The 16082-nt window shown below is 40.4% G+C and overlaps 1 protein-coding gene across 13 annotated transcripts in view; it reads left to right on the plus strand.

Annotated features, from left to right (window-relative positions):
* The window catches only part of MAP3K7CL (MAP3K7 C-terminal like), an 86769-nt gene extending 70987 nt beyond the window's left edge, over window positions 1-15782 (plus strand). For all 13 annotated transcript variants that reach the window (XM_045002287.1, XM_045002288.1, XM_045002282.1 and 10 more), the window contains 2 exons: window positions 117-232; window positions 14574-15782. In XM_045002287.1, coding sequence (XP_044858222.1) covers window positions 117-232; window positions 14574-14754 — 297 coding nt within the window. In that variant the 3' untranslated portion in view covers window positions 14755-15782. The remainder of the gene's footprint in view (window positions 1-116; window positions 233-14573) is intronic.
* Window positions 15783-16082: the final 300 nt, after the last annotated feature.

Here is a 16082-nt window from a genome sequence, read left to right on the forward strand (position 1 = left end):
AAGGACTACAGGATTGGACCCACATCATATCTTGGTTTTTAAATAGGCAAGATTTCATTTCTAATGTTTGTCACATGCAGAAGCATTAGATTATTTTTTTCTTTCTGTTTATGAAGCCTCTGCCTCCTTGCCATGACTCTACAGAATCTATGGAGGTTTTCAAACAGCACTGCCAAATAGCAGAAGAATATCATGAAGTCAAAAAGGAAATTGCACTGCTGGAAGAAAGAAAGTAAGTAACTTTTCTCCAAAGAAACCTCGGTATTTACTTATATGTTCAAAGGAAAAGAACAGTAATTTGCGTGAAGAAAAACTTTCATAATTATTTTTAAAATTACTACAGAACCATTCACATGGAATATGATTTCCAGGTTAGTGAAGGAAAAGTGGAAAATGCTGCCAGAAGTAGGTATTAAAGAAAAATGGTATTTTTGTTTGAGTAAAGAGACTAAAAGAGTAAAAGTTTGAGTAAGGAAGCTAACATTCAAGATCTTGATCTATAGAAACCCTTCATAATCTAAGCCAGAAGGTCTTTGTGACCCTATTCCCCTGCCTGGGATAACTGCAATTGTACAGAGCAGGCCGTCTCTCTGTCCTAAGGTTCGGCCATGACCAGGACGAGAGTAGAACTTTAACTATTCAGGGCTCTCAATTATGCAACTGTCCACTGAAGGACATCCACCAGAATCCCTTTATTGGCTGCGCAATCCCCTGCGTAGACACCCTTATTTCAGTTTTAAGAATGATTTAGTTCTGTATAGCTTAAATTTGTTTTTAATTAACTTTAGTTAAACCTTGCAAAGATGGTGTGGACCCTCTGATTTGTAGTTTAAAATCACACCTTAAATTAAACTATTGCAACCTTGCATGTAGAAAGGCCTTCTGGAAGACCCATTTATTATGACATATCTACCTTTGACCATTTTTTCGGTCCCTCTCTGTCCAGTTGTTTTGTGTTGTGTTTCCTGACTATTCCTCTTCTTTTTCTGTTTTCCTTTTGTGTGGCAGGGTGGTTTGCCTGAGTTACATTAAGTTTATTCTCTTGCCTGACCTTTCTGATCCAGTTGATGGCTTATTCTCACTGGCTCCATCCTTTTAATAGTAATGGTTTGCATTGACTTTATGGCATGATGTTCAGTTGTTGATCACCACAATTATATAAACAGATTAAACAAAATTTTTTGATGCTAATTGGATTCTTCCAAGGTGTCGTTAATGTTAAATCAAATGCCGGATGTTGACAACCAGAATGATTCAGCATTTTCAGTGAAGAACGAAAGAGTGAGAGTAATTCAGTTGAAAAGAATACTCTAAGTAAATCCTTAATCTACTGTATTTTCTATTTCTGTTGTATAGTGTTTGGATTTTATTTTAACAAAAGGCCAGCCATCCCACAGAAAAAGGCCTTTTTGTTGTAGCTGTGTTTCACCAAGCCTTGGATTGAGGTGGAGTGAGAGGTAAAAAGCTAATACAAGAGATACATCCTTCTTTAACAAACCATTAATTCTGATGCTATGGGACTTTGGATTTTCCTCAGTGCAACAAAAGCATAATTTTCTGCCTCAGTTACCCCAACTCAGGAGATTCCTTTTGAGGTCATGTAAGAAGGTGAGGTATGATCAGAGACCCAACTATAAAGAATGTTAAGATTTTAAGCCCCAGACCTGCAAGTGGGTCCAGATGAGTGAACACCTGCCATTCTTGCAGAATCCCACTGAAGTCAATAAGAATCTGTAAGGATGCAGGTATCTGCCATCAAAGGGGCAATCATAGGACTGGGGCCTCAGTTATTACTTGAACAAACTTCCTACTAGCAGGGATTTTTCTACTAATGCCAATGATTTTTGCAGCAATTCCTTATTTTTTTCCTCCTGCTTTAAGCCATATAGGTATTTTATTGTCTGACAGATATGATTGCTAGCTGAGGCCAGCTGAGAGAGCTATGATATTAAGAATACATTCCAGAATGTGGTCCTTTATGCACTGTTAGAGCCCATAGTTTTATCTTTAAGAATTGTTTTCAGAACAAGTTATAATTTCTGTTTTGAGACAAATTGGTTTTTGTGCATAGGTGAGGTAGGGACTGTTTGGCATTTAGTAGTTGGTCAGGATGTACCACCAATGTCAGTATATTGAAAGTATATATGTAGGGTAGGAAAAGCCATATTCTTTGTACTAAAGGTGGAAGATGGACCAAATGGCATGAAAAATCCAACAAATCTTGCCATGATTTAAAAGATTATTGAATTTGAGATCCTAAAACTGACAGATTTTCCAAACTGTCCACCTAAGTTGCACAAGCATAACTTATCTCTGGATGAGCAAATACAAATATGCATGTGTAAAATAAATGTCTGTGTGTCCAAATGTATGGTTGTATGTGCAAATTTCAATATATGCATTTATTGGGATTTGAGCCACCAGTTCTGAAGGTTTGGTCCAGAAGTTGAATGGAACCGATTTATTGTGAGTAGATCTAAAACAAGGAAAAGATTTCAAAATTAAAATTAATAACATAATATGTAAGTGCTAACAATGTATTTTTGTAACTTTAGATGGGAAGAAATTGAGACTATTTATCTGTTCCACCGCAGATATTAGTCCAAAATTTTCAAACTTGTCTAAACTTGGTTGTCTAAAGTCAGTTACATATTTACAATCCATATTTAGCTCCCAAATTATTTCAGTGGAAGCCATTGATGCTTGGCACCTCTGATAATCCAAGTCTGATACGTATATATCAAATTATGAATTTAAGTGCCTAAGTTTAGGTACCCAGGCTTAAAAAGATGGCCTTATTTTATTTTATTTTTTCAGAAAGCTGATTATAAATGTTTTATTACAAGTGATACATACCTGAATGAACTACACACATTTTCAAGCAAAACACACTTGAGACTTTGAGGTTTTTCTTTAATAAAAATCTTTTTAAAATAGTGTATTGCTTATGATAGAATGAAATTTGTCTTTTGGGAACAGAGTTATGTATATACAGATCCTATGACAACAGGCACATAAGAAATGTTTAATTCTGGAGAATTCCAAATACATATACAAAAGTATATCCAAACAAGAGTGGCTATGTAATTTCTTTCTGGACTATTGTTATATGTCTCCTAATAATATACATGATACCTAGATACCATGGTGGTGGGTGCATTAGAAATGCCTAGACAGATAAGGATGTCAGTCCAGCACCTTTTACTAGCTCTCAATTCATTTAATCTAAAAAAAAAAAAGGAGGAGAAAAAGATTTTTGGCCTGTTGACTAATTTTTTTGATAGTACAATACTGTTCTAGACAGAAACAGTTTGAAAGTTACAGGGAACAAGATATAAGTGGGGGTATTTGCTGAAATTTAATAGACTAGAGTGGATCACACTGGCTGGGATGAAATGGGATATTAAATATTCCATAAATTAGAAGAAAGGGATGTTTTGTCTCTTCTAAAAAGAAGTGGGCTGGAGTGAAAAGTCTGTCTGAATAACAGAAGTTCAAAAATGGAGTCTTTTCTGAGCTTTCTGAAACTTCACTAGTCCCAACTTTACTACATAATATTATCACATTTTAATCAACATTTATGGAAATATGGATTCATAATAGTGTAATATGCCAGGTAAATATAATCCTTGCTTGTAAATATTGAATACAATAAACTGATAAATACACACATGATTTCTCCCTTTTATTTTGAACAAATAGTAACTTGTGTAATCTTCCACTCAATTCACATCTTTACTGAAGCAAAGAGATCTTATGTTAGATGGCTACCCTGCCAGCATTCTTAACTTCCTCTTCACAGATTAGTTTATCTGTGGAATGCAAAGGTCAAACACTACGTGGCAACACATACTGCCAGGAAGCCTGATGATACAAAACTCTGTGTTCAAAATATTGAACAAGATGATAGTCTGCTCTAAACAGAATACTCCACATTGTTACTTCTAAAAAATATTCGCAGACCAGTAAAGATCATATGGCAAATTAGCGCTATTGCATAGATCAGAATTTATCAAGGAGGGAACTTAATCAGATCATAATGATATCATAAGCATAAATAGATGTCAGTGCCACAAGCACATTTGAATAACTACAGCTGAAAAGGGTTATTGTATAAAATGATTTCTTTATAACTTTGTTTACATACCAAAGTGACAGATGCCTTAGAAATATGGTAGATAAATAATGTGTAATTTGTCTGTCTTGCCTTCTCTTCTTTCCAAGGACCTAGAGCAAATGCAGGGCAGTTAACAATCTTGTTTTTCACTTTTGTCCTGCATGCTAGCCCACCAACCAGTGCTAAGAAGTTAGCACCAGCCCCTGTCTCTTTTGGCCTCCTGTTGCTTAGGGGCCCTCTCCTGGCTGACTTCTCTTCCTGCCCTCAGACCTCTTCCTTCGCAATATGCTTTTCACTACAGAATGCAGGGGGAGGCAGGAGCACAAAGCTATAAAGGGAGGTGGTGAATTGACTGCTGCATGCCACAGCAGGAGCCTTTTTGCCCCATTTTCCTTGTGGGAGAGGCAGCTAGTAAGAGCACAAACCATGGTAGGTGTGGGAGCAATGAACACATTTACCTCATGAGGAAGAGGGGATCAAAAAATGAGAATTATAGGGTAGAACAAAGGGCAAGACTGGTGGGAGAACATGCTGTAAATGGGCACAGCTCTGACTTAATTTGAATTCTGCCCATTTACACCAGCAGAGAATTTGTTCTGATATGTAGGGCAAGGGACAAACTCAACCTGAAATGGAAGAAGAGAGAGAAAAGGAAGAAAGGGGTGTGGAGGCAAGAATACACCACACTTAGATCAGTGAATGTAATTTAATTTATCTTCCTGTAACTTCTTATATTTCCATGACAGATGTGTTAGATCTCTAATTTTGGGTGAAAGGGATAGGATGGCTGGTTATTTTGGGCACTTATTACTGACTAGCTAATGACCCTGGATTATGCAGTTAAATATTAGAGTTGTCTTGTTGCTAGCTATATTTTGTATTATTAGCTCTGGCCAGTTTTATCTTTTTCCTCCCCCAAACAATTCTAACAGATGTCTGGAGTAAATGTGGTCTAGGATTGTCCCTTTTCTGTGCCATGGATACCTTTTCACTTCCCTTCCTCTATGTGTATTGTAGTAGACCCCTAGTTGAGGGTATGCTTATGCCCTGACTTACAGGTTAGTTCACTCTTTTTCTACCGCCCCACCCCGGTCCCCACCAAAAAAAGAGAAAAGGCTGCCTGCTTACACAACCTTTTATGTGGTACAAACATTCAGGTGAACTGGAGATGGGGGCTTTCCATGCTTTTATTAGTGTTCATCCTCATCACTGGATACTGCTAAACCACCAGTGACATAGATGATTACTGGCACATTAAGAGAGTTCAGAGAAGCAACACTTAGCAACTATTTGCAAAAACAGTTTGCCCAGGGAACATAGGAATTCCCATATTGGATCAGTTTAGTAGTCCATGTAATCCAGTTTTCTGGCTCCAATAATGGCCAGTACCGGCTGCTTCAGAGGAAGAAACTCTGCAAGCATGTATTTATGGGATAATCTGTCCTTAGGGAAAGTTTCCTTCTAATTTCCCATAGTTAGAGGAAGGTGAATGTGCCAAAGCATCCGGGTTTATATCCCTCCCACAGATCTTGATTATTTTTTTTAAAAATTGCTGTTATAAGTTCTAGATATTCTTAGTAGCCATGTGAGGCTTAGCCATTGCCTACTCTGCAATAAAACACCTGCACCTGGCCTGTGTCATCTGACTCAGGCTTTTGGGCTGCAGGGCTCTGAAATTACAGTGTAGTCATTTGGGCTGGATTCCAAGTTCAGGTACCCACTCCCTGATGTGGGGTCCTGGAGTCTGGGCCCAAGCCCCAACCTGAACATCTACACTGCAATTTTATAGTCCCGCAGCCTGAGCCTGAGTCAGGTGACACAGGTCAGCTGCAGATGTTATATTGCAGTGTGGAAATACTCTAAATGTCTGATCCTCTTAGTCTCAGTGATGACAATGTGTTACACGGACTAACTGTGTTTTGTGCTTTTGGTTTTTTTTAATCTATTTCCTTTGATTAGTTTTGCATGTCACCTTTCAATTTCATGGAATGTTTTCTTAGTCTTGTAATACAAGAGTGGGGGAATAGAAGCCCTTAAATTACCTTCTCTATGCTGTTCTTTATTTTATATGCTTTTATCATGGTGTCACTTACTCATCCCCTTTAAGATAGTCCCAAACTTTTCAATCTTTCCTCATAAGAGAGTTTCCCTGCTCCTAATCATTCCTGTCACTCATCTCTGAACCCCCTCATACTTCAGTTTCCTTTTTAAAATGTGACCATTACTGCAGTGTTTCAGATGAGTTATAGAATGACAATATAATTTCTATATTAATTTCCATCCTAGTCCTTATGCATCCTAACATCTTGTTTGCTTTCTTTGACTGCTGTTGTACATTGAGCAGAGGACTTCATTAATACCTGTGGATGTTCCTAAAAATGCTGTGTAACCCAAACCCACCAACCTCCTATTCTGTAAATTGCTCAGTTTACCCACTTTAGGCCTTATTCTCCACTGACTTGCACCTTGTGTAGTTATTTGCACTTGTGCAAAAAGGTTGTAAAACACTGCCAAATCAGAGTGGTACGCTGGCTTCATTTAATCCCAAAAGACTCTTCAGCTTGTCCTGCCACGCTGAGCAGTGCTCAGATGTGCTAGGACTACACGGCTGAAGCATGCTGTAAGTGGCACGACTACAGGCTCTGCCTTTATAGCTTAAAAACCGGATTGTTACTGGTCCTTGTTCGAATATCCTCCCCAAGCAGAAGCTCATTGCAATCCCTGCACTCTCCTAGTTCCCCCTGAGATGAGAACATGGGCAATGTCCTCACCTTCCCCACAAACTGTAAGCCTCAGGCAGGTGCAGAATTTTCCCCTCACGTGTGGCCCTTCTGGCCTGACTGGAGCTGCCCATCCAAATACTGAAGTCAAACTACACCTATGGGTCAGAGCAGCCCCAAAATGTTGAATGAGGAGGCAGGACTGTGATCCTGCCACCAGCCGACAAACGTGCGTGATACATCTTCCTAAGGGGTGGCACATGCCCCTGTAAGTCACATATCCAGAGGCATAATCCTTCCTCGTCCTCACACAGGAGAGGGTGGCGGGGAGCGACTGTTCACCACTCCCATGAAGGGACAATGCCTACAAGGTACATACATTCCACCCCAATATCTGTTGTTTTTTTATTTGTTAGAAATGAGTTAGCAGAATTTGCTTGTATTTATTATTTATTCAGAATGAATGAAATAAAAAGGCACCTCTGCTTGCCACAAAAAGAGCCTTTACTGTGCAACACGTCAGGGGTGAAAATCATTTCATTAAGGCCCTGCCAGTTTCTTTAATTTGTCTTTTTGCTACTGTAAGACATGCATTTTATTACATTTTTACCATGTAAAGCATGCTTTTCATAGAAAAAACAAAGTGGACATCGAAAAAGGACACTACAGATTCCCTCACAGCCTCAAGTGTCTTAGCAACGGGGTTAGAAAATGCTTTATCAATTATGTTAATTTTTAACGACAGTGTAACTGCTAAAAGAAAACACAGCTTAAAAAAATGCTAGAGCTATTTATTAAGCATCCATAACTAAGGCTAGATGGTGCAGGAGTTTATTGTGGTATCCTTCAAACTCTGAAAGCTTAGTTCAAATCCAGGGTTAGGTCACAAGCAAAAATTAGTAGGTGGTCTCAGCCTTTTGTGAGCATTGTAAACCACACCATTCATAACATTTAGCAGTTCCCTGGTATTCTAATCTTAGGCCTTTGTAACAGGCTGATAGTGTGTTTGCCTGAAACATTAGCCCACTCTGTTAACAGGTGTTGATACTGACAGTACAAGAATAAGTAAGTTCTGCTGACTCAGAGGCAGGCGATTCTTTATACTATTTGAATATAAGAGAGGTGCAATTGGCTTTCTAGGAAAGAGGATCTAAGGTGTGGGCTGAGCAGTGAGGGAAGGAGCATTAGACACAAACTGTTTGTGGAGAAGGTTTGAGGTGATCTTGATTATCTGGTTTTTTTTATTACTTTTTATTTAATAAAGCCAAACCCAGGAAGGGGTTATAGTCTCTTGGCTATGTTTGTAGGGCAAGTTGGAAAAAGTGCTTGCTCAGAGATTTGATCCAGGTTTTGCACGTCAGGATTGATATTAATTTACAGATTTGTGCAAGTTTGTATAGTGTCTGCCTGCACTTCCCCTGGTTTGAGGCCAGCTAAGTATTGTTGGTGTCTGACTTTCATAAGTACTAATTTTTTTCCCTAAAATTTGTCATGGATTTAAAAGCCTTTACCTGCTAGTGCTGAAAAGCAGTGAAATGAGATTCTGATTACTGATTGCTTACTTTATTCTATCTCTGTTTAGTGTAATTGCATAAGTATAAGAAAAGTAATGAAGAATAAATCTGAAGTAATTTACCTGGAATATTCATAAGTTAGGAAGTGGTTGCTTGAAAAAGCTCAAGCCTTCAGTCCAGCATTGCACCCAATGGAATAAGTGGAAAGACATTCTGAGGAAGACCGTAGCTGGCCCCAAGTGATGAAAATCATGGAAAGGAAGTTTCATGTCACTAAATTATTAATACAGTTAAATTAATACAAACTGATTCCTCTTAAATAGATTGCATAACCCATAAAAATGTTTAGCTATTACTCATTTGCACTTGATCCTTAGGCTGGCAAAATTCCTGTTGATAGCAGCCTAGTAAGAAATATTCTCTTCAACTCAACTTTGGCATTTAAAAAAATAATAATTCCAGATATGATAAGAAAAGAGGAATGAATCAATCAATAACATTCTGCTTTTTAACAAAGAATATGATCTGGTTAGCAAGGGGAAGTTTTCCATATTATGCTATAAGATTTTCCTGTATGAATAAATTGAGGTACCTTAAAAGGATGCTGAGGGAAGAACAAAGAGAAAGAAGACAATGGCCCCAGATAAGGACACCAAGTACAGACTCCCCAAGTTGCAAGCATTGTTTTGCCCAGACTGGGAGCTAACTGCTCACAGGGCTATAAATGCTTAAAAAGTTACTTAATCTGTGGGAAGCAGGATGATGAAAAGGACAAGGCAACTTTTAAAGGAAACTTCCTGAAGCAAGGGGTTGAACTGGTTGGTGAGTTAAGGGAACAGACTATGCCAGCCAGCCCCTAGTTGGACTTGGAACGTGTCTTAGGCCATGTCTGCACTACAGAATTAAGTCGATTTAAGTTACATTGACGATCATAAACTGCTGTAATTACATCGCTTGTGCATGTTCACACAACGCTCTTTCTGTCAGCGGAGCACGTCCACAGTTGGTGCTCTAGCACTGAGAGGGAGAGCAGTGCACCATGGATAGCTATCCCACTGTGCAAATCGCCAACTTCTCCCACTAGGAGTTCTGGGAATGGATCACAGTGCATCATAGGGGTGGGATCAGCGCCCCATGATGCAGTTTTCTCTGTCCCATGATTCCAAGGACTTCTGACTGTATTTCATGCCGTTTTTCAACTGCACTTGTAAACTTTGCATCTGCCATTTCTGCCTGAAAGCATGGATCCTGCACTGATCACCTGTCTTGTGATGAGCTTTGTGAACACAAAGAGGCTGATCCTGCAGTATTTTATGAGCTGTGAATCTGAACAGGATTCCATGGTGCCTGCCCTGCTGTGTACCATGGAAAGAAACAATTAAAAATTGATGTTGGCATTCATCGAGCAGCTGCATCCTGTGGACTATCACTGTTGGTCTTGGGAAACAAGCATTGAGTAGTGGGATTGGATTGTGATGCAGATATGGGATGATGAGCAGTGGCTGCATAACTTTCATATGTGCAAAGCCACCTTCCTTGAACTCTGTGTGGAGCTTGCAAGGACATGAAAATGAGAGCTGCCCTAACGGTGGAAAAGCATGAGTTGATCACTGTGTTGAAGCTGACAACTCCAGACTGCTACCAGTCAGTTGCCAATCTGTTTGGAGCTGGGAAGTGTGCAGAGCCATTAATCGCCTTCTGCTATGAAGGACTGTGACTCTGAGCAATGTGTAGGAAATAGTGGATGGCTTTGCAGCAATGGGATTCCCTAACTGCGGTGGGGCGATAGATGGCACACATATCCCTATTTTGGCCCTAGACCATCTTGCAATGGAGTACATCAACAGAAAGGGCCATTTCTCTATGGTATTGCAAGTGTTGGTGGATCACCAGGGTCGTTTCACTGACATGAGTGCAGTGTGGTCAGGGAAGGTGCGTGACGCATGCCTCTTCAGGAACACTGGCCTGTATAGAAAGCTTCATGCATAGACTTTCTTTCAAAATGAAAAGTTTCCAATAGGGAATGTGCAAATGCCTATAGTGATCCTGAGAGACCCAGCCTACCCCTCACTCCCATGGCTCATGAAACCATACACCACAGACATTAGGAGCGCTTCAACAACTAACTCAGCAAGTGCAGAATAACCAAGAATGTCCATTTGGCAGATGAAAGGGTCACTAGCACTGCCTTTTTGGCAGGTTAGACCTCAATGAGGAAACTATTCCCGTGGTCATAGCAGCCTGCTGTGCTCTGCATAACATTTGTGAAACCATGGGGGGAAAGTTTTCCCAGGGGTGGAGTTCTTGAGGTGGATCACCTGGCGGCTGATTTTGAGGACTCAGACACCAGGACTATTAGAGGGGCTCAGTGCAGGGCTGTTCGAATCAGGGAGACTTTGAAGCAGCATTTTGACAATGAGCCCCAGCAATGTGTCTTTCAGTAATGAATTGACCCAAGCATTGTTACTTGCCACATTGAATGACCCCTGTAATGATTCCTGCCTGAGCGTTAATTGTAGTCTGCAAATGTGGCAGTCACCACTGTGTATGAATTCCTGTTGCAACCACCTTGCATAGGTCACAAATAAAGAAACACTGACTTTGTAAAACTAAATTTTTATTAAACAGCAGTGCCCAGATTAACATTTCTTACAAGGGACATGACAGTGAGCAGCACTCTCTGAGGTGAGGATCTCACAGCTATATGTAAGTCCAACTTTCGTTATGGGAGATGTCCCTGCGGGTGGTGTGCCAGGGGTACTGTGGCAGGCCAGAAAGTGCAAGGAATATATGGGGGGAGTTTGGGAAGAGAATGGAAGGCAGGGAGTCGAGCACTACAGTGCAGTCAGGGACCCAAGCATCTCTGGTCCTCCGTGAGCTTTATTATCTGCTCCTGACCCTGTATTATCTGCTCCTGGCCCTGTCTCCTCTCCTGGCTATCCATTTCTAGCTTTTTGTTAATTGTCTCTCGCCACACTCTGTGCTCACTGTGCTCACTATCAGCCTGATCTGACAATTGCAGAACTTCATGAAACATGTCCTCCTCACTCCTCCTCGTTTGCTTCCTTATCTGATGGAGGTGTTCCGCTGGTGTGTAGGAGCTGGCCCTCAAGCACACATCTGCAGAAGCAAAAGAAACAGTGCGCAGAGTCAGTATTGTGTGTTCACTCACTGTCTTTGAGAAAGAGGTGTATGTAACTTTCATTATTAAGTTTCCTTGACAAGCACACACTAAACAGAGCACTAAACATGGTGAGTTTGGCCAGGGGGATGTGAGGAGGGGATGGTGGAAAGGGTCTGGGTGGTTTCAGAAGGGGATCAGTACAAGTGCCTAAGGACACTATTTCGAATACTGGCACCGTTTTCCACAGGCAGGGGCAACTGAAGCTGAAATCACACTACTGAGGGTAACCAAAGATGCAGGGGTGCATTTCCTGCATGCGTGCAGCTTCCAACAGGTTCCATATGCTTGCCTGTGTGCTGCTTTGGTGCCTCCAGAAGTAATTGCCAATTGGCGCAGCAAAGTTTCCTACAACGGGGGAAGAAACAAAGCAGTTCTGCCAAGGAACCTTCGGCAAAGGATTGTAGCGTATCTGCAGGAAAGTTTTCTAGAGATCACTATGGAGGATTCCTGGGAGATCTTAGTGTGCATTAACAAACTTTTCCTCAGCGCCCCCACTGTGTAGCTGCACAGGGGAACGAGAAGCAGATGCAAACAATACCAAGTGTTGTTAATTTCAATCCTTTCTCCCACCATGTGCACCATGTAACAAAATAAAGGTCACCTCTAGCTCGTATAACCATGCACTACCAAAGCAAAATGAGTACTTACCGGAGCTCCCCTCTCTTGCTTTAGGCACACTAGAGCCAGACCGCTGTGATTGGCTAGATCCCTCTGGAGTCAAAAAGAGGTCTTGGCTCACCTCACCCTGTCACAGGACAAGCCTGTTGCTTGTTCCATTTCATCCTCCAACTTGGCCTCCTCATCCACCACTTAGTCCTTGGGAATGACTCGACTGGCCACAGCCTCCAGTCCCCTCAAAATATCCATGGGGCTCTTGGCGGTGAAGGTGGGCTTGCCACCGAGGCTGGCGGGCACCTCCTTGTAGAAGTGGCATGTTTTTGGCACCGCACCAGAGTGATGGTCGACCTCCCTTGCCTTCTGGTATGTCTGCCTCAACTCCTTGATCTTAGCATGGCACTGATGCATACCCCTTTCGTGCCCCTTCTCATCCATGCCACAGGCAATCTGCTTGTAGGTGTCAAAGTTCCTATGTCTGGATCGGAGCTGCAACTGCACAGCCTCCTCTCCCCACAGATCCAACCAATCCAGCAACTCCTGTGTACTCCAGATGGGAGCATGTTTGCTGCGGAAAGCCGGCATGGTTGGCTGGGAAGATGTGTTGTGAGCTGTCCATGCCAAGCAAACAGGAAGTGGAATTTCAAAAATTCCCAGGGCTTTAAAGGCGGAGGGGTGTATGCTTGTGTACCTGGCTGCAGGGCAGCAGAGTAGAAACTGCTTACCAAAGCAGTCATGATGGGCATTGTGGGAGTCCCCTTAGGGTGACATAAACAAGCACAGTGTCTACACTGACACTGTGTCACTCTTAACTTTGTCTCAAAAAGCTCTGTGCCGCTCATCAAGGTGGTTTGATTATGTCGGTGTAGCGGGAGAATTAAATTGACGGGAGGAGAATTGTGTGTACACCTCCACTGTTTTGTCAATGAAGCCTGACTTTTTTTGACAAAACTGTGTAGGTTAGATAAGACCTTAGTAATGTCATACAGTAGAATCTTATAACTTTACATACAATGTTTCCATACATATTTTACCAGGACAATAATGATCAGCAAATTATGAGTTTTCAAATGATGCCTCTTCAAAGGCATACTTGTACAAAATTTCATACCCCTGTAAAAGGGGTGAACATTGGGGTACAGACCATCACACCTCCCCCTTACAAAGCTGTGGCTAACCCAGAGGCAGTTCATCAGGGCCTCTTTCCTGGACAGAGCATCTGCTGCCATGTTATCTTTTCTCTTTATGTGCACAATTTCCATATCAAATTCCTGAAGTAAGAGGCTCCAGTGTAGAAGCTTGGAATTTGAGCCTTTGGGTTTGTTAGCCTAATCAATGACTAATGATCTGTTAAGACGCTGAATTTTCTATTGAACAGGTAGGGCCTGTTCTTTTGAACAGGGTAGTTGCTTAACTGCCAGTGCCCACACTATAACATAGCATTCCTTTTCTGTGACAGACATTCTATTCAGTTGATGTAAATGTTTTGCTTAAGAAAGCAATTGCGTGTTTCATGTTATTCTCCCCTGTTTGCATCAGCACAGCACCCAGACCAACGTCTGATGCATCTTTACACAGTTTAAACATTTTGTCAAAATCAGGGCAAGCTAGAACAGACTTTTCAGACAAAATGTTCTTTATCAAATCCTTCCTGGCATGCTTTCATCCAACCGACTTTGTTTAGCTTGGTCTTTTTACACAAATCTGTGATGGCAGAGACAACGTCACCGGACCGACACACAAACCACCTGTAATAATTTACCAGACCTAGAAAGATTGGACTTATTTTTTGGTTTGGAATACCTGCCAATTTACAATAGCTTCAACTTTCAAAGCATAGGAATGTTTGACCTTCCCCTACCCAGTGTCCCAAATAAGGAACTCTGGCTACTTCAGTTTTACAGAGGCTTTTATAGTTAGGCCTGCCTCTTTGAGTTTTGACAGCACAGTTCCCAAGTGTTCTTTGTGATCAACCCAAGTGTTACTAAATACTGTAGTGTCATCCACACATGCTCTTGCAAAGTTCTGTAAACCATTTAACGCTTGGTTTACCAGCCTCTGGAAGGTGGCTCCAGCATTAATTAAATCAAATGGTAACACTGTGAACTCATAGAGTCCTATATCGGTGATGAAAGCAGATTTTTTTCTGTGCATCCTCATCCAAAGGGATCTGCCAGTAACCTTGAGTTAAATCAGAAGAATTGAGATATTTAGCTTTGCTTAAAATGTCCAGTATATCATCAATTCTAGGCATGGGATATACATCTGGTACTGTAACAGCATTAAGTTTTCTATAATCAACACAAAACCTTACAGTGTTGTCTTTCCTAGGGACCAAGACCACAGGTGATGTCCAAAAGTGTACCCTGGGTAATGGCACTTACATACTTCAACTTTTATCTTCCTGTTTTCTTAATCCTCAGAAAGGAGCTGATTGCCAGACTGGAACAGGCAGAAAAGGAGAGCATGGATGCTGCTCAGCTGACTAAGGAATATGCAGAACTGACAGAGGAGAATCGGACATTGAAACTGGCTCAGACGCAGTGTGCAGAGCAACTGGAAAAGCTTAGAATACAATACCAAAAGAGACAGGGCTCTTCATAACTCTCAACTAACCAATAAGAGGCAGTCAAATCCAGTCTTTGTTTTGTGCTGGCCAAGAGGTTTTAAAAAAAAGTTCTGTTGTAACACTTCACTAGAAATACAGAATATATAAAAGTCTATATTTGATTTAATGCTTGCCAGCCGGTAGCTTAATATAATGGATATTTTATTTCAAGTAACATAATTGAAGCTAATCTAGCCCCATTGTATGTTCTAGTAGATCAGATTTCTTTTCTAAAGATATTTCTTCCAATTTAAGAAGATATGGACACACTAGAAACTGATATAAATAGTCTCTATATTGGGAGTTGGACCATACTAAGACATACAGCAGGGGCAGTGTTAATATATGGAACACTGGAACACACTCATGTGCTTCTATTTTAGTTTAGTTTTCTTTTTAGTTTTTATTTTTTTCATGCCTAAAATGTTGGGAAATTGTCCTAAATCTAATCTGGCTATGGCTCAAGATTATGCTCTAGGTATCTGGCATGTTAATAATGTCAACTTTAGGTTATTTTATAAATTCTAAAAGATTGCACATTTTAAAAAAAAGGACTTTCATTAAAATAACACTAGCCGATCATTTTGATCAAAGAATTACATTGCCAGCAATCATTTTCAAGTTATTAAATTGTGAAGAAATAGATAAGAAAGTTTTCTTTCCACCGCCATATACTTGGCTAGAAATTCTTTTCTTTTTAAAATTCATTTGTACTTTTTGGCATGCAAGAAATGGAAAAGTTATGTATGGACACTACAGTGGTGAATAAATAAGACTTTATGGCTGCTAATGGAGAATACTTCAATAAAAGTACCATATATTTTGTTTTTATTTTGTAGGCTGTTTTGGAACAGAAATGACTGAGGGTAGGTACTAAGCAGTTCAGTGATATATGAATAACTGAGAGTTAAAATGGCTGTTTTTCCTTGCTCTACTTATCACTGTATTTTCCTAAATCAATTGAAAATCCTTTGTTATACTTCCATTTCTATTCATACAGTATTTTTTTCATTAAAAGTGGATATACAAAAAAAGCTATTTTGTGCCCTTCACTTCCTTAATCTTCCCCATATTTTAAACTCTGCTCAACTGGAAGTATATTACACTTTTGTGAGGTTAGAATTAAATACACAAATTTGATGATAAGGTTACTCTTAAAATTAAAAATGTTAGGAATTGCAAAAGGTAAGATATTCACTGTAACCTTTAACTTTGACCCCATCCTTCTTGTAGGACCCAAGATTTATACTAAATTAACCCAGGCAACTCTCACTGAAGTTATTTAGCACCAAATTTTACCCCAGCTAGTGCAGCACAGAGGCCT

This window comes from Mauremys mutica, chromosome 1, assembly GCF_020497125.1.
Source record: "Mauremys mutica isolate MM-2020 ecotype Southern chromosome 1, ASM2049712v1, whole genome shotgun sequence".
Lineage (NCBI taxonomy): Eukaryota > Metazoa > Chordata > Testudines > Geoemydidae > Mauremys > Mauremys mutica.